Source organism: Oreochromis niloticus, linkage group LG8 (assembly GCF_001858045.2).
Source record: "Oreochromis niloticus isolate F11D_XX linkage group LG8, O_niloticus_UMD_NMBU, whole genome shotgun sequence".
Lineage (NCBI taxonomy): Eukaryota > Metazoa > Chordata > Actinopteri > Cichliformes > Cichlidae > Oreochromis > Oreochromis niloticus.
Window position 1 is genome coordinate 10,384,409 of NC_031973.2, and position 24,229 is coordinate 10,408,637.

A 24,229-nucleotide genomic window follows, 5' to 3' on the forward strand; every position below is an offset into this window, starting at 1 on the left:
AATCCACGCAGGCCTTCTACTTTGAAACTGCAATGAGCTTCTTGAGCCAAGAAAAAGTGAAAGAAAATATGCAAATAACATTAAAACATACGTTTGGTTTGACAATGAGTCGGACAATGAGATAAGATTAGTTAAACAATTAAATATTTGCTTGATTAATAATTTTACCTTCACATCTGCTGCGATATTGTGTTTCTGTTTATTCTGTTTCAGCGTTTGACTTTTAGATTTACTTGTTTTTACTTTCCCAGATTTAACGGGAACTACCTTTGCAAAGAAACCTTCCATTTAAAAAAATAAAATAAAATGACCAGAGTTATCAGTTGGAGCCAGTATTTCCCAGTGCTGATTACCCAAAGCTAAATGGGCAGAATTTGAACAAAACTACAGGAAAAGGGAGAAGGTTTAATAATTTGTACAATTACACTCCAATATTTGCTTTCAAGATGCACACATTTGCATGGGATGATAGTGTTGTTTTCTCTTTCAAGGTAACATTTAAATCTAAATTTATTCTGGCCATGTCTACAAACGTGCTTAATCAGAGCCATTTTTGTGTATGTGCTACCTTTTTCCCTTTAGGCTATCAGCACTGGAGGCACGTGATTCTTTTAGCATCACAGATGAATATACTGGGAGAGTGCATCTTCTTCCACCACTGAGACAGCCAATGTCCTTTGCTGAGTTTTCCCCAAATAAGGGCCTCATTTTTGAGATAGTCTCAATTATGGCAGAGACTAATTTTAGTCTTTGCTTTTAAGTCCCCCCAAGTTATGAAATTAAATTGTAAGATCAATGAAAAATAAGTCTGGAAAGTTCTGTTTCCAATGTTATGACAAAGTCAACGGCCGTTAAGCCTCACAAAAGGTGAGAGCAACTGACATTTGTTTACAGATGACTAAGATCCTCAGTGAAAAAACAGGACATGTTTGTCATTCAGTTTAAGCACAACTTAGCAGAGACACTCCGATTGTACACCTATGATATCATCTTCTTGTTAATCCATTGTTATACGCAGTTATGGGGGTTCTTTTTCATCTCTCACATTTTTTTTTCTTTTCTGTTTTTGGTTTGAGGTTGCACTTGGTGGAAAAAGTATTTTAAGCTCAGGGTACATCGCTAAAAATGTTGAGAAACACTGGTTTGATGCATAACAAAGCATTATAACTTCAAAGGGTTCAACATATGCTGAAATGGAGTCAGTGAAACACTAGTTTTATATATAACTACGATGGCTAAAACGACTTATGCACAGTTATGTTTTAGCAGAGGAGTCTAGACATCGTATGACTTGTGAATAACCACATCAGTGCTTCCTGGATCACTGTTACAGCAGAGATGCAAAGGAGGAGCTGAAGATCATGCTCATTCAGCAGGTGCTATGTTGGTATAACAACATATGTTTGCTAACAGCGGACACAAAGAAATGTTTTGGGGTTTTCATAATTTTCTTATTAACAAAACTATATTCATCATGTGTTTTTTTTGGACTGTTTTCTTTTACAGTGAATGTTTTGATTCACTTTGATTCAATAAAACTAACTGAACTGAAACTCGAAACAGCCTGGCGTGTGTGTTTGTGTGTGTGTGTGTGTGTGTGTGTGTGTGTGTGTGTTTGCGTGCATGTGTGTGTGTGTGTGTGTGTGTGTGTGTGTTTGCGTGCATTTAGAGGCCAATAGGTTAAAAGTTGACAGAGTTCCCATGAGAACTTTCCTATCGTGTGTTTCTATTCAGGAAGCTGTGGCTTTGACTTGCGTCTACTCACATCTCCTCATCAGCACAATGCGTATCGCTTTCTATATAGCCTGTATATGTGTGTATGTGCATGCCTGTGTGTCTGTGTGCGCGCGGCATTATGGTTGGCAGTCAGATGTCACCCCACGTGTCAGGTGGCTCAGAAGGAAACCCCAAAGGAAGTAAGGTCAGGCCCCGGAAGGTCAAGAAAAAGTCAAACTGCCTGCTTTCATCAACAAATTTGAACTCTCAGAACACCCCGTCAACTGCCTATCGACCACAGTCTACACCTAAGCTTTCAGTTTTTTGTTTTAGAGAATGAGAAGCTGTCATGCTGCAGCAATTCTGCAAAAGTGTAAGACAGAAACTGTGAAGGGAAAAACTCCAAATACAACAATACATCTACCTGAACTAACAAAACATCCTTTTACAAGTTTGTGGATGTAATCCACAGACAACAGTGTAAATCCAAACACTCTTCATCAAATAATGCACACAATAATCTGCATCAAGACACAGAGACAGCCACTTTGATTTAAAAAGTCAAAAATTTAATGAAATTTGATTAATTGGAATAATCGACGAGGGTTCCCAGAAGGACGGAGGGTTTCGCAGACCTCTCTTCAGATCTCGATTTCAATTCAAATATCTGTGGATAGTCTGGTCCAGAGAGAGCTGCAGAGATGGCTGCTCCACACCACTGTGACACACACATGCACACAGTATTAAACATCTGTAAATAACAGCACTCTGAGTTGTATTAAAACAGCAACAAGAAAAAAACATTCTACCTTCAGAGTTTTCACTTTTATCTGAGTTTTTACAAAGGAGATATTTCTTTGAATTTCTTTAAAAGAAAGTTGCCAAGTGCTTTGGGACACAAGATGGAAAAAAAACAGCTTATCTCAAAGAAAGATTGTCTCAAAGAATGGATCCCCTGACAGAAAAAGCCAGATCACCATTGATTCTCAACCGATGATTGTGTGTTGCCCAGCGGCTTTAAACCAGGCAGATATGTCAGGTGCAAGCTGGCCTTAAAAGTCAACAACAATATCAGTTCTAAAATTAACAGTTAACCAGTGAAGTGAAGCCGAAATGGGAGTGATGTGTTGCTTTTTTGATTTTAGTAAGAAGTTTCACTTCGAATCAGCAATAATTTGCGTATAATGAGTGTTAATCATCTAACCCACAAATGTGATTTTCTCTAGATTTCCTTTGGATAAAACTGAGCTGATAAGTTTCCTAAGCTGCTTCAAACGAGACTGAAAAACTGAACTGAAAAGCTTATTCAGTGTGACCTGGTTGTTAAAACTGATGCCAAAGTTTTTACAGTACTAGCCCAACTTTACAGACAAGGAGTTCAGGTGCGTCCATGTGAGCGTGTCAGATTCACTGGGACCAGTAACAATTACTTCAGTTTTAGTGATTCATATTTAGTTCCAAGGTGACAATGCTACCAATCTGGTTAGAAATTAAGCCAATAACATGTTTACTGTTATGGCCATGCTAAATCAAAGCGGTTTCAAAATTCATGCACACACCTGAGGACGTAGGTAACGCTGAGGATGCAGAGCGGCTGGGGGATGCCAGGTCTGGACCTGGAGGGTCGGACGCTGGGGATGACAGCACTGTGACTCTCCACCCAGACGTAACCTCCACCTTTCACCAGCATCCTGTACTGACCGCTGACTGACTGGTTCTTCAGACACACTGTGGGGAAATACGGAGTTAAGTATTTATAGGAGTGTAGTGTGTGTGTGTGTGTGTGTGTCTGTGAGTGCTCACGGTTTAGATGATTTTTGTTCAAACAGCTTGTGTCCAGTGTGTGACAGAGATCATAGATGGAGCGGCCCAGCAGCTCCTCAGGTCTGTAGCCCAAAAGAGAAGTCACTCTGCACACACAGAAACACACACAAGGCAAAATGATGTTATTTTACAAGTCAGCAACACTGAGGATTAAAAACATGTTAACAAACCAGTCACTGTTGCCTTTACAAACGACTGCACGGTCATTATTCTCTTATTCCAATGACAAAAGTGCAAAAGCCAACACCAAAAGCAAGTTCACAATTCACTGCTTTCATACAGTCACACATTATGCTGTGCAGTCATTCTCAGCTGGCAAGAGTTTGCATTATAACCACAAAGTTGTTTATATAAACATAGGTCAGGCCCTGAAATGTGTTACACTGAAAGTTATTAACAACCAATCTGCTATAACTATGACATATCGGGATTTTCTAACCAGAATCATAATGAAACTTGTTTTAATGATTTCTACTTTAATGTTTGAACTGCATACCAAGCTGATTTTTTGGTTGAGCTTTCTTCGCTGAGGATTTGTTTCATGATTCAGATAGAACATTTAATGCAGCACAATTTTAAACTAAATTGGCTGCATACTGGCTTTCAAAATTGTCCCTTTTAAAAAATATATAATTTCATAATATCCAGCACTGCATAATAACATTACCAGACATGTTCCTGTTTTTCAACTTAACATCCTGCATTCGTTTTAAATTTATTAAAGCAATAATTATGGCGGTTAAAAGTGCTTCCGCATGGGGTTTTTGTTGGGGGTTTTACCCCGTTGTTACTTATTTCAGCTTATTCACAAGTACTAATTAATCTAAGCTACCAGATGAAGAGTAATTACAAAAAGACAGTCTTTGTAGTGAACAACAAATTCCACCTTTGGTTGAATGCATGTACACACCTCTGGTCACAATAGGTAAACCTCATGTCCATGCTGTGCTGGCTGGTGAAGGTGTATCTGCTGAGGAGGGTGTGTGAGAGAGGCAGAGGCCGACAGGTCAGGAGCAGACAGGAAACTGCAGACGGGTTCACGCACACCTTTGCTCGGCCCTGACAGTGCAGAACCTGAACTCACAGAGTTGGAAATGGGAGGTGTAATAAAAATCATCATGATGTAGACCAGGGGGCCATTTTTAAAAAAGACATTTTTAAGCTGTACTGTTTCTCACGAACCTTCCAAGTAGCCGACTTCAGGTTGGCAGTTCTTCCTCTGTGAGTCAGAGCACTTTTTATCCTCATGACAAAGTCCCTCTTCTCACCGTACCAAACTTCCTCTAAAAATAAGTAATTAATTTAGCCACATGGACAAAGCTGTATGATTATACACTCACTGGCCACTTTGTTAGGTACAACATGCTAAACCACCTTTTTGGCTTCAGAACTCCTTTAGTTGCAGGTTTATCAGCTACGCATCAATGATGGGAATCTCCCATTCCATTGAAGAGATGTGGTGACTGTTGAGTACAGTGAACTCATTTTCAGGAAACCAGCATGAGATGATCTGAGCTTTGAGACAAGGCGTTACTGGAAGTCATCAGAACATGGGTACTGTGGTCATAAAGGTATGGAAATGCTCAAAGGGAAATAGTCAGATAGGCTGTGGTGTTTAAAGTGGGTCATTCGGTTCAGTGGGTAATAAAAGCACAAAAGTGTGACAAGAAAAGATCCCCCACACTATTATACGTCCACCACCAGCCTGAACTGTTGATTCAAGGCAGGATAGATCCATCCTTTACTGTTGTTTACACAAAATCAGGACCATACCATCTGAATGTTGCAGCAGAAACTAATGGTGATGTTTTTATAATCTTCATTTGTCCCATTTTGGTGAGTCCGTGTAAACTGGAGCCTCAGTTTCTTGCTCTTAGCTGGGAGAAGGGCACCCAGTGTGTTCTTCTGCTGTAAACCAGTTGCTTCAAAATTCAACATGTTGTGGATTTAGAGATGCTCTTCTGCATATCTTGGATGCTACGAGTGGTTATTTGAGCTGCTGTTGGCTTCCTATCAGCTGTTCTGAAGCTCAGTTTGAACTTCCGTGGGTCGCCTTGACAACGTCTACATGCCTAAATCCACCGACTTGCTGCCGTGTTATCGGCTGATTAGATATTTGCTTTGAAATGGTGTACCTAATAATGTTGCAGTGACTCTATATGATCATCCAACATATATGACAAACGTATATCGTTGATGTTCAAATACCTACCTGCTGTTAGACGCAAATTACTTCTGATTTCTTCATGGTCACAGGGATGAGTGTATTCAAAAATGTTGTGTCCCATCAACTCAGTCTTTGAGAAAACATAGAAGAGTATTTCAGTCCTGAATCCTACTGGTTATTTAAGAGAAGAGTAAGCATATATGTGGGTTTATTTACCTGAGTCAAGCCCATGTACTTGCTGACATTGTCAGACAGGAAGATCATGTCTCCCTCAGTGGACAAGACCATGACAAATCCCTCCAAGATCCCCAGGTACATGTTTGTCTCCTGCGAGGCTTCAAATTCCTCTGTGTCTTTCTCCTCTTCATCCCGTGCTCCGTCACAGCCGCTCTGTTCATCTCTACCTTCCACCACTTGCTGATATGTTATCATGTGCCTACTCCCAGCATTTATCCCATTATTTTCTAAGACAAACAGAGTGGTTTTTATATTATATAAAGCTTTCTAGTTTACATTTTCAGTGGATAACAAAAGATGCGTTTCATTTTTCATTTTGTGTGTTTGCTTCAGCTGTTAGTACTTGTGTTATCTTAGACTTCCTCTTTCTAAAACCAATCTGAATCTAAAAACCACAAGCCCGTTGAATTTTTTTTTCTTTGCTCATCTTGTTTTCTGCATCTCCACATTTTAACAATGTATTAATCTCGAAACCTTTTAAGTAAGCAGAAAAATCTACATGAGCCTGGAAACCTAATTTGTCTTTATTAGTCCAGTTCCTTTCTGTGAAAAGTGTAATCCTTGTTAATTTTTTGTATGTACATTTGACAGATGTTTTCTAAATGCAGCACGTGCGGCAAAGCATCAGTTTTTATAGGTGTCTAATTTTAAAGAGATGACCAAGGTGTCTGCTCACAACACGGCTGTGCAGAACTGACAGGTTGTGGCTTGCAGCTTTCTTGAGAACTGATTATCTAAACAGCCTGACTGAGTGAAGTTAGGTGTCACAGGAAACAAAAGAAAAAAGAATTTGACAAAAACACACACACAAAAAAGGGTTTGTTTCTCTGCTCTGTGAGAACCAGCTCGAGTTTTAGATTTTCAGAGTGACTAAATCATTTTGGTTTTTCAAACATATTTAAATATCTGGCGTGCTAAGACTTGGTGTCGGGGTTAAGTTATGGTAGTGGTTTGTGGACACTGAGCCACTGGAAGTGGGGCACTGAAAACCACACACAAAAAAATAATAATAATAATATTAAGATATTAAATCAAGTTGAATTAACCCAATATTCTGGGATGAAGGGATGAAAACATGATTTGCACATGCCCTTACATAACCCTTTCATACTGCTCATATTTCATGTCCAAGTGTGGAGCCAAGATTTGACTCAGAACTACAACTCTGTACAAATAGACTAGTCTATGTGATGTTAATAAATAGATGATTAATCTATTTATTAGATGTAAGAGAAAAAGAGAAAAAGCACTGTAATCACCCAACCCATGAGTTAAATGTATTTTACTGAACGTGAACTGAGTTTTATTATATAACCATTACAGCTGTTAACCATTTCCTCTCTCTTATATCATTAAAACTGCCATTTATAATTATCAGTGTTAATTAGACATTAATTGTCAGTTGAAACACACAAAATGCTTGAAAAAATGCGATTAGTCTGTACATTCAAAGCAACAGTAGGAAATCTTGCATGTGGGACTCGTGTGTTTTCCACACTCACTGAACTGGCAGCTCAGTTGGCTTCATAATCTCAGTTAGTTTTAACTGGAATCAGACTGAGTTCAGACTTTAATTCTAACTTGTTTATTTTTAGATTATTTTGCTCCGTTGTGGGTGCTCACGTAATGTCCTTGCATTTATGTAGTGCTTTTTTAGTCCTTCTGACCACACAAAACACTTTTAACTACAACTCACACTTTAACCACACATTAATACACCGCTTTATTCCATCTACTTCAAGCACTTTATTCTGCCTCACATCCACAACCAGTTTCGAATCACCAGTTAACCTAACATGGATGTCTTTGAACCGTGGGAGGAGACAAGGAGACGGGCCAAAAGGAAACTGAAGGAAACCCCTGGAGGCCCAGAGAGAACATGCACACTCCACACAGAAAAGGCCCCAGCTAGTATTTAAACCAGGAACTGTGAGGCAACGACGCTAACCACTCCACCGCCATGCCTTTACTCTTACACTGTTAGCAGATTTCTTTGGGTTAGGAGGTAGAGCTATGAGCTCCCCCCAATACTTCCATCAGAGTATGAATATGAGTGTGTGAATGTGTGGTTAACGGCAATTACGTTTCGATAAAAGTCTTGTGTATGAATGCGTGAATGAGGCTTGGAGGAAAAAAACACTTTAAATGCTCAAACTGAGTAGAGAAACACCAAATAACAATTGTGTTGAGGTCCACCTTGAACTGTCACTGCAGTCCCATAAAAAATACACATACACACGGCATGCACAGTTGCAGAATTCCCTAAAATTGATGTAAAATCCATTTGTAAAAATTTTTTAGCACCTGTTCAAAGCATTTTCATTTTCTGTGTGTTTTAGGTCGCTTTAGAAAATGACATTTAAAGCATTTAGCTGCTACCAACTGTCAAAACAGGTCAAATTTAACCCAAAAAGTGTGTAAGGATTAAGTCAAATTCATCCTGAAACCTTTGATTGATTAAAAAAACAAACAGCCCTACTGGGAAATGGTGGCAGTTTGGCAGTGAGATGTGATGGTTAAAGTTAGAGTTAAAAGACTTCAGAAAGCATTAATGGTGACCAAAATATAAAATATAAATAAAATATAAGAGGCCAAACAAACATGTATGAGTGCCCCTACCGTTAACACTTTAATTTTAGCTATTTTTGTGCTTGTTCTCTACACTTTATGAGTTATTTTGGGGGGTTTTTGTATGAATTTCCCAGATTTCAGGAGAAATAAAGTAAATCTCATCTTGACTGTGAAACAAAGCATTTACCACCTTTGAAAGTTTTCCCTATATTTCAATATATTTTCTCTAAAACCTGCAAACTAATATCAGTGCCCGGAACACAAATATGTAAATGCGTATGTCTACTGACTTCAAGTGGTGTTTTCCTCCTTGTGATTCAGTTTGCTCTGAGTGTTCACACACACAGGCCAGAGACGGTGTTAAATGTCTTCACATGTGCGCTGTTACCTTTGAGCAGTGTGTGCATGCGTATGTAGCTGAGGGTCAGGCGAATGACGGAGGGCTTATCCAGGTGAGCTCTGACGGAGGGCTGCAGCGGCAGGAGGCGAGACAAATCCCCAAAGACGTCAGACTCCACTCGCCGTCTCCTTCGGGCCGCCTCACGGCTGATCGCTCTTCAGAAACCAGAAGTCAGGAAATGCAAAGAAGGCTGAACTAAATTTCTCTCAATCAAACTTACATTAGATTTTACTACCTAAAATTAAGTTAGTTACGTTTATAAACACCATTTTACTGCAAGTATGCTCTATGCTGCACACAACATAGATACATATAAACTAGAGAAAACTCACTCATTTAGTCACTAAAGTAAAAGTGAGATGATACTGGATGAAGTGCATTTTCTCAAAGGCTATTTAAAATGTACTTTCTTTGATATCGGAAGATAATATTGTTCATTTTCCGCATTTTGCTTGCTAATGCTGTGACTCTGCAGACTTGGAATCTGTGTTCAACAGAACCTAAAACTGATGTAAGGAAAAATGAACAAAGAAATAAAGTGAAATTGTTCCTCAGCTTTACAGGAACTGTAAAAACAGTCATGTTTCAGCTTCATCACACTGTGAACTTTTGACATAATCTGTGTGAGTTTAAAGAATTTCTCAATATGTAATGTGAAATGTGACACTTCTTCAATCTCCACGCTTATTCCTACTTCACACTCAGATTGTTTTTACTGCTAATATTGCCTCATTTCTACTGAAAGATTTGATTCCAGAGCTTTACCTTGAAGTATTTGAATTCTATCTTTTGCAGTTTTTAGTGTCTTTGTTTTTTAATAGTTCCCCCACCACTGATGAACAGATGTGGAAGGTCATCAGTGCACCGTGGTTAAGACCTGAGGCATCCAGAGTGGCCACAGCACTCTCTTTGACCTCACTTCTTTACCTCAGCTAGCTGCCAACTCACTTAAACTTGATCTATTAAGATTTATTGCTGCCAAATGAATGTCTCTGTGAACAAAGCAACACGCTGCTTTACCTTCTCTTCTCCTTGTCAGCTGTCATCGTGCCTCGCGGATGTCTCGCATGGTGAATGATGGCTCAGGAAAGCAGGCGCGATGGCAGCAGAAGTTCACGGCACAACAGCGAATCTCTGCACTCCAATTTGCACCATCACAGGTAGACTAGTTCATCAGACAGGCAATTAGTCTCACGGTGCTGCACAGATGACTTGAATGGATTCCAAACAAAGTCTCATCTCCCCTCGGCATGCAAATTACCTAGAGGGCTCCAAAAGTGATGATAGGTCAGCCTTGAAGAGAAGCATCTCCCTCCCCTCTTCTTTCCTCCTCCCTCCACTCCACCCTCCCTCCCCTCTTCTTCTTCTCTTACATAAACTTTTGAGCATCCCACAGATCTGCCTCTGAACAGCAGCAGGTTAGAATCGATTAAAGCAAAGAAGGGGAAAAGAACAATAAGAAAAAGACACAACTAGCCTGGGATTGATGTAGACAGCTCAGTGTTTTATTGGAATCAGACCAGACAGGACTAGCCCGGCTGTTGCACTACATTTTGGCACAGAGTAAGATAGTGTGACCAGGAACAGCCCTACCCCTGGGTGCACAAAGCTTCACTACACATCAACTCTACTGCACAGAGAGCAACCAGCTCATCTTCAGATCACTGTACAGTACGCAACAGTCCTTCTGTGTTTAGTGTGTGTGTGTTTGCACAATAGAAAGTGAGAAGAAGGGGGAGGTGGAAAAGGAGCTAGTCTGTATGTGGTGCTTATTATGTATGTGTGTGTGTTTGTGTGTTTGTGTGAAGTGAGAGGTAATTCAGCTGCTGGCTCTCAACACGTCTTATCAACCCGGCTGTAACAGACCTATAATAGTATAGTTATAGTATTATGCACAAAGGATTTCTCCAGATACACTTTACAATAATAATAATAATAATTAGATTTAGAATAAAAAAGAGAGAAAGAGCGAGAGAGAGAGAGCAATAAGAAAGAAAAAGCCATTCTTGAAAACAAAAAGAGCAAAAGTCAGAAAAAATAAAGCGTGTGGTTTTGGCTGAAAGAGCTGCTGGATGTGGAAAAGGGGAATTGGTGCTTTGAAATAGAGTGCAAGGAAAGGGAAAACACTGACGGTTGCTATGGAAATGCCGAAAACAAAAAAAGTCGCACACGACAGAAAAGGGGAAAAAACAAATTCACACATTCGCACGCATGAAAATATACATTCACAATAATAATAATAATAACAATAATATTAATAAAAAGGCCCACATTCACACGAACAGGGCAGACCGAATCTCCGAAACTAACCGACGGATGAAATAGCTGGAAATCGGGCTTTTCGCTGCTACACAGGCCGCCTCTAACACTCTGCTCGACATAATTAGTTCGATAGCCTGTAACTCGTAAGCTCGACATTCACTTTGTACACAAAGGACAGAGAATGAGTGAATACTTCAGTCATACCATAATCCAACAAAAACAATTTAAAAAACACATTTCGAGGAAGAAAAATAAACACACACGCGCACATGAACAAACAAACCATAAAATATATAGATAGTCAGGGTATTGCACAAAAGGGGATTTGGCCCTAACTGGTCCACAATAAGGACAGTAATAACACAGGAAGGGTGCTTGTCCATGCGCCACGACGCTCCTTTAATAGCAGACAACACCAGCACGATACAGCCACTCAACACAGGCTATATACAAGCCTCTGCACCCAGCACCCACAGTCCACATGTGTACAGGTGCCGGGGAGAGAAGCAGTGTAGGTGTGTGTATGTGTTTGGTTTTGTCTGAGCATGTGCAGTGACCTTGTACTGTAGGAGTGTGCGAGGGCACGTAAAACTTGGGATTGTAGTGTTTGTACGCACATGAGCGTGTCGATGTGTGCGTGTGTTTGTTTGTGAGAGCGTGTGCATATTCATATTTAAATTCATATTCATATTCATAATGAACCCAGGCAACAACAACAACACAATGCAAGTAAATTATATCTCAAAAGTAACAACAGCCAATAGCTTCAAAGTAAAGGACTGACCGTGTGTGTGTGTGTGTGTGTGAGATTTGTAAAGGGATTTTATGGATCTATGGAGTGTCAGCATGTGTGAGTGCGTGCATACCGAGTTTAGTGTGGCTGGATCTGTGTGTATTTGTGTGTGTATGTGTTAGGTATGCGTCTCCTCGGGGGCGCAGTAGGAGAAGTCCTTGAACTCCTCCTGGTTGATCTGTCGGATAATGGCCTCGTCCGTGGGCGTCAACACGGGGTCCTCCTTGGTGAAGTCCTGGTCGAAGTTATTCACATCTCGTTTGGTCTTCTGCAGACGCACGCACACAAAAACACACACACAAAGGCACAGACGGAGGGAAGGATGTCAGAGAGCGTTCAAAATTACATGACGGCGACACCTTCTGACCACTGTGACTTACTGTTCCTTTAAAGGTGCTCTCTTAGGGGGTCCTTTAATTAACACGCCACAAACCTTTTAAATCTAGCATTAGCAAAATAAGGACTTCAAGCCTTTTAAGCTACTTTTAGACAGTAAATGGCACAGTCTTTCTTTCACAAACAAAATAAATAAACACATATTAAAATTAAAGTAATTCAGTACACCGAAAAACTTTTTTTAAACACATATTTACTTGAATGATTGACAGAGACAGAGTGCACTTAAAGCCTGCCCATTCTGGAGGGGGAAGCAGGTCATGACTCTCAGTTGACCTCGTAGTATGTGAACTTCCCTTTTTCGATTCTGCCACCAAACAACTGAATGGGTGACTGTGTCCAAACCTTTGACTGGTACTGTAAGGATTACTCACCATAACGAATTGAGATACTTTTTCAATCTCCGTGCTTATGCCTACTTTAACTTCAGGCTTTCTAGGCTTTAAAATTCCTGAAAGCTAACCTGAAGACTTTTGACAGCATAGTAATAAAGGTGTTGATGTTGAATTTTATATTTGAGACAAAAAGAGACATACAGTGTTAAAAAACAATCCCAGATGAAAGTCTACGAGGCAACTTGGCAACAGCAGAGATGGTGGTGAAAATATAACAGCCACCGCAGGGGGGAAAAAGTGATTTAAAACCTTCTTGACTGGTCCCACGTACCCTAATGTTTCAAATACTTTGCTAACATTAGCTTTTTAACAACTAACTGTAAATGGGGTGCTAAAATAAACCTCAAAGTTCATCAAGAACAGGTCCCCCAACTAGGCAGTAGAGGTGGGAATTACCAGAGAGGATGGCAGTGCATGAAATATGCCCTCATGTTTACAGTATTTGCAGAATATTTTACTTTCACATGACACTTCTTAAAAATCCATATCTTTTGTCCCTTTCTTGTTAAAAAAAAAGGCAAAATCTCTGATTTAAACACATACAGCACTTCAGCCTCCATCTTTGTTTTACCAACTTCCAAATGAAACCCAAAACTCAACAGCACCACCTGGTGGACTAAGAAAAAAAAGCATTTTTTTACTGCGTGCTGCTCTCAAGTTAAGCCACTGTGAGGTAATGCTAGCAAATATTACCTAAACATTGCAGTTTACGTTTCATTCTGCTAAAGTTAAGATTTTAGCTGAATGCTAAACAAGTATTTTGAGAATTTTGCTAGTTTGCTGGTGCAGTTCCTGTTCAGTATATGTCATGTATATAGTCTTTATGCAATCCAGGTAAATTTAAAACTAAAGAATAATAATTTGGATGCCTATCCGCAAGTTCACAAAACTACTGAGCCTTAGGGAAACCTTGAGAAATGTTTAGTATCAAATACACGATGCATTACTGAAGGTTTATGTGTGAAATAGCTGCATGTAAAACTGTGGCCTGTGTGAGTTTGTGCAGAGTGTGTGTCTCTTACAATCCGGGGTTTAAAGGGTGGTTTGACTTTTCTCTGCTCCAACAGTACCCAGTCGATCTCTCTGAAGAAGGCGTGGGTCTTGATGGCCTCCTCGCCGCCCTGGCTCACGACACAGCCCAGACGCTTGGCCGGGTTCTTTGTCATGAACTGCACAAATAAAACATTTGTATTTTTGGACTTATTCTTCCAGAAAAGCAGGCCCTTGAAAAACAATTAGCTGTGGTTTAAGCCATAAAAAAATACACTTCACTTCTTTGTCTATTAGGGATTGAGGAGATAAGGAAAAACCAAAAAAAAGCATTTCGGTGCTAATAATAGAGCCGAGGCATTAACGGCTCTTTGTTTTTAGCATCCACAGAGTCACTGGCAGAGTGATCAAACAGGTCAGCAGAGTGGCGGTGTTATTTACTGCGTTGCTTTTGTTCTGCTGTCTGTTCAGCATTATAAGAGCACTTTGTGATTCACTGCAGTTTTATGATTGCATTTAACCTTTTTTTAATTCTCCTCAGTGTCGGAGGAAAGTGCAGCGTGACACCTTTGCATCAAGTGCACTTTGAGTTTGATTTGCTCGTGTGACGCTCTCAGGACAGAAATCTGAATGAAAGTTAAAACGGTGACCACAAGACTGAATTCTTTTCTTGCAGGAACAGTTTTTGCAAAGTTAATTGAGAGGCTGTTGAGTTAAAGCCTGGCCAAGTCTGGGCTGGAATTGAGCTTTTTAGACATTGAGGTCACATCTTGAAGTTTGTTTTTTTTTAACTTAACTTCCACTTATCTGCATCTTTACACTCGTTACACTGCTCATATAGCTGTTCTACATTTCTTCATAGCATGTTTAATAAATGTTGGTTGTCCATGTTAAAACACACAAGTACTATATTAGTATATTCACTCCCAACCAGTCATAGGAGGTGGCTGCCGCTCCCTGAGCCTGGTTCTGATGGAGGTTTCTTCCTGTTAAAAGAGAGTTTTTCCTTCCCAGTGTCGCCAAGTGCTAGCTCATAGTGGGGTTATCTGATTGTTGGAGTTTTTCTGTATTACTGTAGGGCCTTTACCTGACAGTATAAAGCACCTCAAGGAGACAGTTGTGATTTGGCACTATATAAATAAAACTGAACTGAATTAAACTGATTTTGATCAAAATCTACTAAATACAGTTAAAATAAACTAAGCTTTCATTGTCGAATCAAAAGGAATTGGTGATGAGAGCTTCCCAAGAGCTTATCAGCCCTAAAAAATGTCAGATAATGTTGGGAGAGACTTCACGTACCGCTCGGAGAATCGAAACAGCCTCTTTGCTGAGCCACACGGGGTAGAGGACATCGTCGTGGAGAATCGACTCAAACAAGTCGTCTTCATTATCGGCTTCGAACGGAGGCTGTCCTGCCATCATCTCATACATCAGCACCCCCAGGGCCCACCAGTCCACAGAGGCTCCGTACTCCAGCTCCTGCAGGATCTGAATTCAACCAAATGACACAGCTCAAGAATATTATGAGAAAATACATTTCTGCTTGCTTCACCTCAATAGGATGTACTTTATTCCACTTTAAGTGGTGTGGAAAAGCCAAAACAATGGATAGACCTAACTAATGTCATCAGCAGCAGGAGTGAAAGGGAAACTGAACTACTTAAAGATCATCTCCACACATGTTTAAGAGAGATAAAAAGTCTCTGCATTTAATAATAATTTATCTTTGATATGCTTTTTGACTTCTTAAAAGCATATCTACTTGAAAATTATGCAAATAAAAGTTCCATGAATTTTTTTAACTGCTGCACTCAAGTTTTCTTAAACTCCAATGTCCACCCTCAGCTGATGTGCACAAATACAGACTTGTGTAATATCCATGATAAGAGATTGCACGCAGATTTTGATCGTTTCCTTATGTGTCATGAACACATGGCACTTCTGCCGGTGACATTTTTAGGCAATTTATCCAAAAAGTGTTTGAATGATTCCTTAACAAAGACTAAACATTATATTTGTAACCAAGGGGACTGAGAGTCCCCCAGAAGTTAATGACCCCACAGCACGCACGGTGCTGGAGCCAATAAATGCTTGTGATGACGGCGAAGTCACATGATCCTGAAATGAATGAAGATTTTACCCTTTCCCACTGAGCAACAGAGCCGGATGTTGATTGTTGTTAATATGATTGCTAGTCCTGAATGAAAGGGAGCTTAAGTTGGATAGACAGTATAAAACATGCACAACGTCTGGGTCTAAAATGTGGCCCAAAACTCTGATGTGCCCTAAACCTGTATTTTTTTTAATGGCCAGCAGGGGGCAGTGCAGCAGGCTGCAAAAATGCTTATGGCTGCATAGAAATCTGTGGAAAACAACTTTCGCCTCCATTATTTTTGAATTCAAAAAACACTTTCTAATGAACTTATGGGCTCAACTGCAAATTTCAGTTCACACAGGGTAAAAAAATGAAGCCAGTTTTGTAAATTATAGTCATTATTAGAACCAGACAAGTGGTTTGTGGGGTCCCGGCTACAGTCTGTCCGTCGCTCGTCACATAAGGTTTTAAAACAGCAAGACAGCAAAGATGAAAAACACTCAGCTCATGGCTTCATAATGGGACTTACATCTTTGATACATCAGTACAATACTTCTCATATATATATGTATTAGTCTGAATCTGTGATTTTAACTTAGAACAGATGAATGTTATCAGGACAGATGTTCAAATATCCAGGTGAAATATAATGTTGTTAATAGTTAATAGCTACTTAACAATACAAGGGTAAAAATATCCACCATTGTACCCTGTCAACATAAAGAAGTGCAGGGCCTTGAGTTAATCTCACCTCAGGGGCAATGTAGTCCGGGGTGCCACAGAAGGTGGTGGTAGTGACTCCGTTGATGATGCCCTCTTTACACATACCAAAGTCTGCCAGCTTACAGTGACCCTCTGCATCCAAGAGGATGTTGTCCAGCTTCAGATCCCTGTGACAGAAAGACACAGATATGCTATTAGCACCATCTACTTTCTGGGAAAGTTTGGTTCACTGGTGGAGGTGCATGCAATGTAAACAGATAATAAGCATTGATGTTTTCTACGGCTTTTCAGACCAAAATAAAAAGACAAAATATAAATATATATTTTCTCTTTGACAGTTAAGAGTTCCCTTGATGGAAAAACCAAACGAGGACAGCGGTGCGTTTACCTATAGATGACTCCGTTACGGTGCAGAAACATGAGGGCTGAGGTGACTTCGGCAGCGTAGAACCGAGAGCGAGGCTCATCAAACTTCCTGGATCGTTGAATCTGGAACATCAGATCTCCTCCATTCACATATTCCATTACAAAGAACAAACGGTCCTGCAGACAGAGGGAGGGATGGAGTCGTATTAGACAGGAAAAATGCAGTCAGCTGTTGAATCTGTACGTTTTGCTTCACACGTCAGCCTACCCGTGTCTGGAAACAGCAGTACAGCTGGGTGAGGTAGGGGTGTCGACGGGCGAGGGCCAGGATGCGCTTCTCGGTCATGGTGCAGTCCACGTCGTCGTCCTGTAGGATGACGTCCTTCTTCAGAACTTTAACGGCGTAAACGTCTTCTGTCCCCTTCAGCTCCGCCAGCATCACCTGGATAAGAGATGCGCAGTATGAAACGGCACGCTCACACTGTTTATTCCACGGTCTCAGCGTTAACACCTTTTTTTTTTTACGGGGTCATTCGTTATCTGTGGGTGTTTCGAATTGTAGGCCTCTTGCATTACAACTGAGTGCAATCCATAGTTGCACGGTGATGAAGTGAAGCATTTGTACCACATGGGATTTATGATACATCAGCTGAATCATAATTCAGAATGAATGCAAACACAGATCAGGAGGCATCTGCTTCCACGTATAAGCTATGACTTACATTAATTATTTATTATATACACTGTCTTATATAGGCAGTGTTTGTTTTGTGAGCACTTTACCAGCACTTTGGTTGCTGTATTGAAATGAGCTCTAGAAATAAACTTAATCAGACTATCTGCCAACTCAATGTTGAGAGTGACGTTTAAAATTTAGGCTGATTTTGTTTACACCGACAAGCCAAAACCCAAACCCATCACTTCTTGATATGCTGTCTGTCCTTCATGTGCTCTGACCCAGTGAGGCATGGACTTCTAAAGGTACCCTGGAGTTTTCTGGCACCAAAACAAAGATCCTGTAATTCCTGTAAGCTTCGGGCAGGCCTTGTTTGTCCATGCTTGGACCAACTTTATCCATCTGCAGCCTGCAAGACTACAGAACGCACACAAGTAATGCAGTAATGCCTACTACAGGACGCTTCAAACGCTTGTTACTTAAGGAGAGGATTAGGCATCCTGGTGCGCTGGCACAACTTTCATACTTTGGTTCCAAGTTACGTCCCGCACGTGCTTTTCATAGTAGGTTCAAGCACAGTTAGTATCCTAGGTAGATAAAGAGCAGATGCCCATTTCCTTAATCCTTAATTAGCCTTCTGCTTCTATTATTCACAAGTGTTTTATTTTTTTATACCTCTTTGCTTCTTTTTCACACCTTTTCTCATTGTCTCTGTTTTAAAGAGTCTTTCATAATTTTTTAATGTTTCTCTGTTTTGAATATCTTGTGATTTTCTCCCTTGTTTTTAATACACTGCCTCACCAAAAAAACAAAAAGGTCACCACCTGGATTTAGTAAGCACATAGGTAAGAGCCTTCTATTGGATAATTACTGCAGTGATTAATAGGCTTCAGGTCTGCAACAGTGAGTAACTTCTTCTTTCTCCAAACCACCATATCGGAAGACATCTCCTCTGGTCCTGGAAAAGATGCTTCTTCGTTTCAGAAGGGTCAAGTTACTGCATCAAGCAAAGAACACAACAAAGAAGACTGCTGAAACCTCTAAAATTAGGTTAAGAAGTGCCAAAGGCATTACTGACAACCCGGAAGGATAGTGGTGAAACATCATCTTTGAGGAAGAAATGTAATCAGGAAGTAATCTTGAATAACTGCGATCGGACACCCCTTTGACTTTTGCTGAACTTGAGCGCTAAAAGGAAAGGGAAATAAGAGCATTTCAACAACGTGAAGAGAGCTTAATGGATTGGGGCCAAACGGCTGTGTACGCCTAACAAAACCGCTTATCAATAAAGCAAATCAGAAAAAAGGCTTCGGTTTGCTGGGAAGCAAAGAGATTGGAAAAAGTGGAAAAAGGTGACATGGTCTGAGGAATCTGGATGTTTAATCTGTTTTCCAGAGCGATCAGTATATCTGAGTAAGAGGAGAGGTGGATGAAGCGATGAAGCCTGTGGGAGCAGTGTTATGATCTGGGTTTGCGTCAGCTGGTCAGGTCTAGGTTGAGCAATGTTATGTGCCTGAAAACATTGGGCCAGCTGACTACCTGATTAGACTGAATCATTTTTCATCAACTGATTTTTTTCTCCCGACGGCACAGCCGCGTTCCAAGATTGCAATGACAGGAATCGGTAGGCTGAAACTGTGAAAGAGTTCAGCTCTGAACCCCACTGAAAATCTACATGTTGGAGCAGACTTTATCCAGGGGTCCCGACTCTCACATCTCCAAGAGAGGGAGCTCTGGGGTGAACAGTTGATGCATATCTGAATGAAAATAAATGAAGTGACATTGCACAAGCTTCTCAAAACGACGCCACAATGCAACAAAGTTAAAGGTGGTCCAATGAAATGCGAGTCCTCCCACTGTGCCAGACAATGGGAAACTGGCTCGGCTCGTTACTCAGACTGGGTCGTCTGGCTTTGTCAATTTTGCTCAGATTCATCCTGTTCAATCACAGACTGCAATAGGTGTAAGATCATCAACATGAATCACTCCAGTGAGTGGTCGTAATGTTTTAGCTCGTCGGTGTATTATAAAACGCAAGAGGGGGTTTACAGTGATAAAAAATTATGAATCTAACAATATTATCTGAGTCTGGCTCTGTTTTTGGTCTCTAGCAGCTGATGATTGAAACAAATGGCTCTTTATCTGCTCAGAGCTCCAATATATTTACCAGCTAGTCTCTAACCTACCATCTGGTGTTGGGCAGGTAACCTGCAGTAACTATACAAAGGTTTTACAGTGACCTGCTGCTGGACATTGTATCAACACGGTACTAATTAATTTTGCACCCCATAAAAAGAAAACAATAAGCAGAAAAATCTAAACTGGACACAAAGCACTGCATTTAAATTATAAATAAAAGCAGGTGCCTGAATCCAATGCAATGCACATGAGTCTATTTTGCTCCCCTGATATTATTCACTTCCCCTGATAATTCAGCTGTTATGAATAATGGGAACCCCGTGAACTGGTTGTTGATTTAAAAAAAACAAACAGTTTAATTATAAACATAACGAGGAACAAACAAATAAACATCCCCCTCGCTCGCCTCCTCTGAGCTCTCCCACCTTGCCGAAGCTGCCTTTGCCGAGAACCTTGATGAAGTTGAAATCCTTCAGGCTCCTCCTCTGGCTCTCTCCGTTCTGCCTGGCTGCCGAGGAGGACGAGGAAGAGGAGGTGGTGGAGGAGGAAGAGGAGGAGGAGTGCTGGGGTCCCTGCTGGTCGAGTGACAGCGCGTCCTGCAGGCGATCCAACTCTGCCAAGTCTGTGGGTGTCATCGGAAAAGCAGATCAGACATCAGCACAAACAGGCTGGCTGCCTTTTCTCTTTTTTCCTGTCAGCGTTCAACTCAATTATACGGAAATAAGAGCTGTTTAGAAGCATTACACATTTGTTACTGATTGCTTTTCAATAAACTTTGAAAAAAACAAAACAAAACATGATAACATCCTCTGTTAAAACCTGGGATGATTCACTCCCCGGACCAGGGCGATTAAATAACAACAGCGAGCGGCGCCATTGTCATCGGCGTTTGGCTCGACGAGGACAAAAAGATGGGACGACTTCCACAAAGAGAAAGTTAACTTTTTTATTTCTCAGCTTGCAAAGTGTGATAATGCGATGACTAACTGTGACAACCAAATGGTGGTGGGCGGTGGAGGGATAATTCAATTTTAGCTTGTTTTTAGAAGAAAAAAAAAAGAGAGAAAGAAAAAAACAATAACATTTAACTTATTTTTTAAAAGCAGCAACAATATTATCGCTGAAATCGAATGACTACCCCTCGCTGGTAGAATTAACACATTAAACCGCCCCCCTGCCGTACCCATCTCGAAGCGGGCTTTTAAACGTCTTTTTGTTGGTGTCGCGTGTGTGTTTTTTTGGTGTGTGTGTGTGCCGTGTTACCCTGTTGTGAGGGGGAGGTGGGGACAGCTGGCTGGCTGAAGCTGTTCTCCTCAGTCTGAGAGTGCTCAGGAGGAGACTGGGGAGGGTCCTGCCCTGGAGTCAACTGAAGAAAGAGAGAGACACAGAGAGAGTCAACATGGCCGTGCCTTTGGGCTGTCCTCTAAAAATCTGTTTCCTGAATCACGAGTCACGGAGGTGAATCCAAGTTTCTCCGTTGAAAATCGGAGCTTTAAAGCTGCTTTTTACACGTCCAACACGGGCCTGAACTTTTAAAGGCATTACTAAACACGGGAGCACGTGAGAATACAAATGCGCAACGCAGTCGCTCCCACACAAAGTCTGTGTGATGTCTGATTGACCCAGTGTAAGAATAAAGCAGGTAATAGCTCGGTGAATTCACAGCGAGCGAGTGGGCGTCATGTGTCCTGCCTCCTGTGTGCTCTCCCTAACCCAAACCACGCGGAGTATTTACAGAAGTGAGAACTCATCTGAAACCGGCTCCTGCCGTTGTGTGCCGCGTGTGAGTGAGGACATCTTTGAACAACGTCCCAAACTGATACCCTCGAGTCTGAAAAAAGCTTGTGCTTTTCATCCAACGGTAACAGAAACACATTCAGAAAAAAGCTTGAGATGCGTAGTTGGACAAATAGACGGACACCCTTTGAGACGCCTTAGGAGTAAAATGCAAAGATGTGCACCACACAATGATGAAAAACAGACGGTTAGCTGAGCTTCCCACAAACACTGGAAAAAAAGAAGGAACCAGCAAGCTCCTTAATTAATGAAGCTCCTTAATTAGCACATTATACGTGTGACTCCACAGGTTAACCTGCCGGCCTCAGGGACGGTGCTACAGCCTGGGAAAAGTCCCAAATGCATCTTCTGTGCACATCTGAGGTGCTGGAGTTTATTTCCTCGGGTAGAACTCGAGCTCACCCCTGTACATACATGACAAACGGTATTTCTCTCTATAAGGACTGAAACAGGTTTTTTCCCATATTATCTTCCTATTTCTCCACTATTACAAACAAGCACACACTGTGAAGCCTTCACACGGTGCTGTGTCTGCAATTTGCAGTCGTATTTTCAGCAACCTTTTACTACCAGCCATTTGCACAAATACATAATTTCTTCCCATTTTTTTAACTGAATCTACAAAAGTACCAAAGACAGCACAGTTTGACGGGCAAAAAGTAATATTTTTGCACTAAGAAGGGGATTTTTGTGGAAAGACCTGACACGGGCGGCTTGTTACCTTCCTCCTGCGCTGTGCAGTGTTGGAGATCTTGTCAGGTGTGACTCCCAGGTCAGACAGGACCTTGGCGATTCCTCGGGCGTCCACGCCACAGTTAGGAGCTACATTGGTCTCGCACCGCCTGTGCACATTCATCTTACACACTGTAAAAAAAAAAAGAAAATGTGAAAATGAAACACATAAACCATGTCTCCAGCTAGTACAACCCAAGTGCTCATTAAAGGCATTTTACTTTGAAAATACGGAAATTAGTCTGCAAATTAAAAATGTATATTCTTTAAAATACATTTAGTATAAAACACAAGTTCAGAGCAAGGAAGCAATTTTTGCATGACAAAAAACAAGTACAAGTGGTGGACTTTATTTGAGGATACCTCTGAAAATTAGATTAAAAAGAAATTCTATGTGAGTATGTAGAGTCTATAGTAAAGGTCTAACACTGTTTTTACCAGAAATGTAATTAAACATGGGAAAAAAGCACTAATTTTTTATTTGTTATCAAGTTTTCACAGATGTAATGAAAACACTGTTCCTCGTGGCATCCCTGTTTACATCATGTGGCTTTACCATGCAAATATGAGCACCTGGGTTGACATGATGTTTCCCCGTGGGCTCTCATGTAAATTCCCCACTGCTCATAAACTCACCTTTGCACTGCAGGCCCTGCCTCATGAGGCCCCACAGCAGGGAGCCGCAGTGGTCACAGAAAGTGGGGACCTTGTAGTTGTGGATACTGAACTTATGGGGCATATTAACACTGAACCGCTGTGAGCCCACCTGCAGAGGGAGACACACACAGAAGAACACACAGGCACACACACGGGGGCATTAACGAGAGGTCAGGGTGGCATTATCAGAGGAGCGTTCTTACACACATTACTTTAAGCAACAGATTTAGTCATCAGTGGCCTGAATGTTGACCGTCTCTGTTCATATTCAGTGTTTCTTTCATGATTCCTACTCTCTGAAACTGTGAGGATCAGCATTTAAAATAACAATAAAATCAAGTTTAATTTAAAAAAAAAAGTAAAATAATGCTAATTAAGTCAAATTAAAGTGAATTTTTTTCAATGCACAAGAGCAAACACGACCTGAGATGTATGTGCATTCTCGCTGTAGAAAAAGTATTAAAAGATCATTTGTATTTCTATTGCTGGGGTTAAGCTAACATAACCATTTAAAATAGTTGAATTTTCCCAAAAAACAGAAACAACAGTACAGGCAGCGCACAAGGTTCAAGTACTTGGTCTATCTTCATATGTACTCTTCACACTGTCTGTGTATGTTATGATTTATGAATAAAAATAATTAATAAACTTCAGTTCAGCCTTTAGTTAGCAAATAATGAACTGAGGGCCACTAAAAATCCTCTCATTCATGCAAAGTCCGTGCAGCTGAATGTTTGCAGACGTGTATACCTCCTCAGGTGTGTCCTCCTGCTTCTTCATGCCGGCACACTTGGTGATGATCAGCTCATGGCAGCGTTTGTGGACGACACACGTGCACACTAAAAGGCATTCACACACAATCTTGGTCAAATAAACACATTTTTGTAGATGTGTGAGAGGCAGAGGGACATCAGCTTTATCTTAAAGTGTGTTAATCTGAGTTTTCCAGCTGCAAACAAACAGTGAGCTATAAGAAAGACTTATCCGTTCTTATCATATCTCAGATCATATTTACACAAAAGTAAGTATGACCTGAGAGGCAAGTGTAGTTCAACAAAGCACTGCAATTCAGCCACACACTTCTTCGTGCCACTGCCGACCAATCCTGAAAGATGTGGTAGACCCACTTTAAATATCAATATGAAAAGGCAACTAACTAAAATTACAAATAATTACAGTCTACAACAGAATGTGGGTGAGTGAACATTACCACTGACAGCCACACATCCTCTGCGCATCTCTTCATTAATGAGAAAGACCTCGATTAGGCCTACAAATCTAACACAAAAA

The 24,229-nt window shown here is 40.8% G+C and overlaps 2 protein-coding genes across 2 annotated transcripts in view; both read right to left on the reverse strand.

The window, feature by feature from the left end:
• Positions 1-2,263: 2,263 nt before the first annotated feature.
• LOC100695204 (endothelial PAS domain-containing protein 1) lies at positions 2,264-10,192 on the reverse strand. Its single transcript, XM_003441881.4, has 9 exons — positions 9,936-10,192; positions 8,904-9,070; positions 5,924-6,171; positions 5,753-5,837; positions 4,723-4,823; positions 4,451-4,614; positions 3,520-3,626; positions 3,276-3,444; positions 2,264-2,434 (listed from the first exon to the last, which is right to left on the reverse strand). The coding sequence occupies exons 1-9, from the start codon at positions 9,959-9,961 to the stop codon at positions 2,371-2,373; spliced, it is 1,131 nt and encodes a 376-aa protein (XP_003441929.2). The 5' UTR covers positions 9,962-10,192; the 3' UTR covers positions 2,264-2,370.
• A 206-nt stretch (positions 10,193-10,398) lies between these two features.
• LOC100695466 (protein kinase C epsilon type) overlaps positions 10,399-24,229 on the reverse strand; it is a 50,210-nt gene continuing 36,379 nt past the window's right edge. Inside the window, exons 5-15 of the mRNA XM_003441882.5 lie at positions 23,690-23,778; positions 22,919-23,048; positions 22,272-22,414; positions 21,017-21,119; positions 20,179-20,375; positions 17,207-17,380; positions 16,961-17,115; positions 16,601-16,739; positions 15,054-15,242; positions 13,784-13,930; positions 10,399-12,238 (exon numbers count right to left, since the gene is read on the reverse strand). Coding sequence (XP_003441930.1) covers positions 12,089-12,238; positions 13,784-13,930; positions 15,054-15,242; positions 16,601-16,739; positions 16,961-17,115; positions 17,207-17,380; positions 20,179-20,375; positions 21,017-21,119; positions 22,272-22,414; positions 22,919-23,048; positions 23,690-23,778 — 1,616 coding nt within the window. The 3' untranslated portion in view covers positions 10,399-12,088. The remainder of the gene's footprint in view (positions 12,239-13,783; positions 13,931-15,053; positions 15,243-16,600; positions 16,740-16,960; positions 17,116-17,206; positions 17,381-20,178; positions 20,376-21,016; positions 21,120-22,271; positions 22,415-22,918; positions 23,049-23,689; positions 23,779-24,229) is intronic.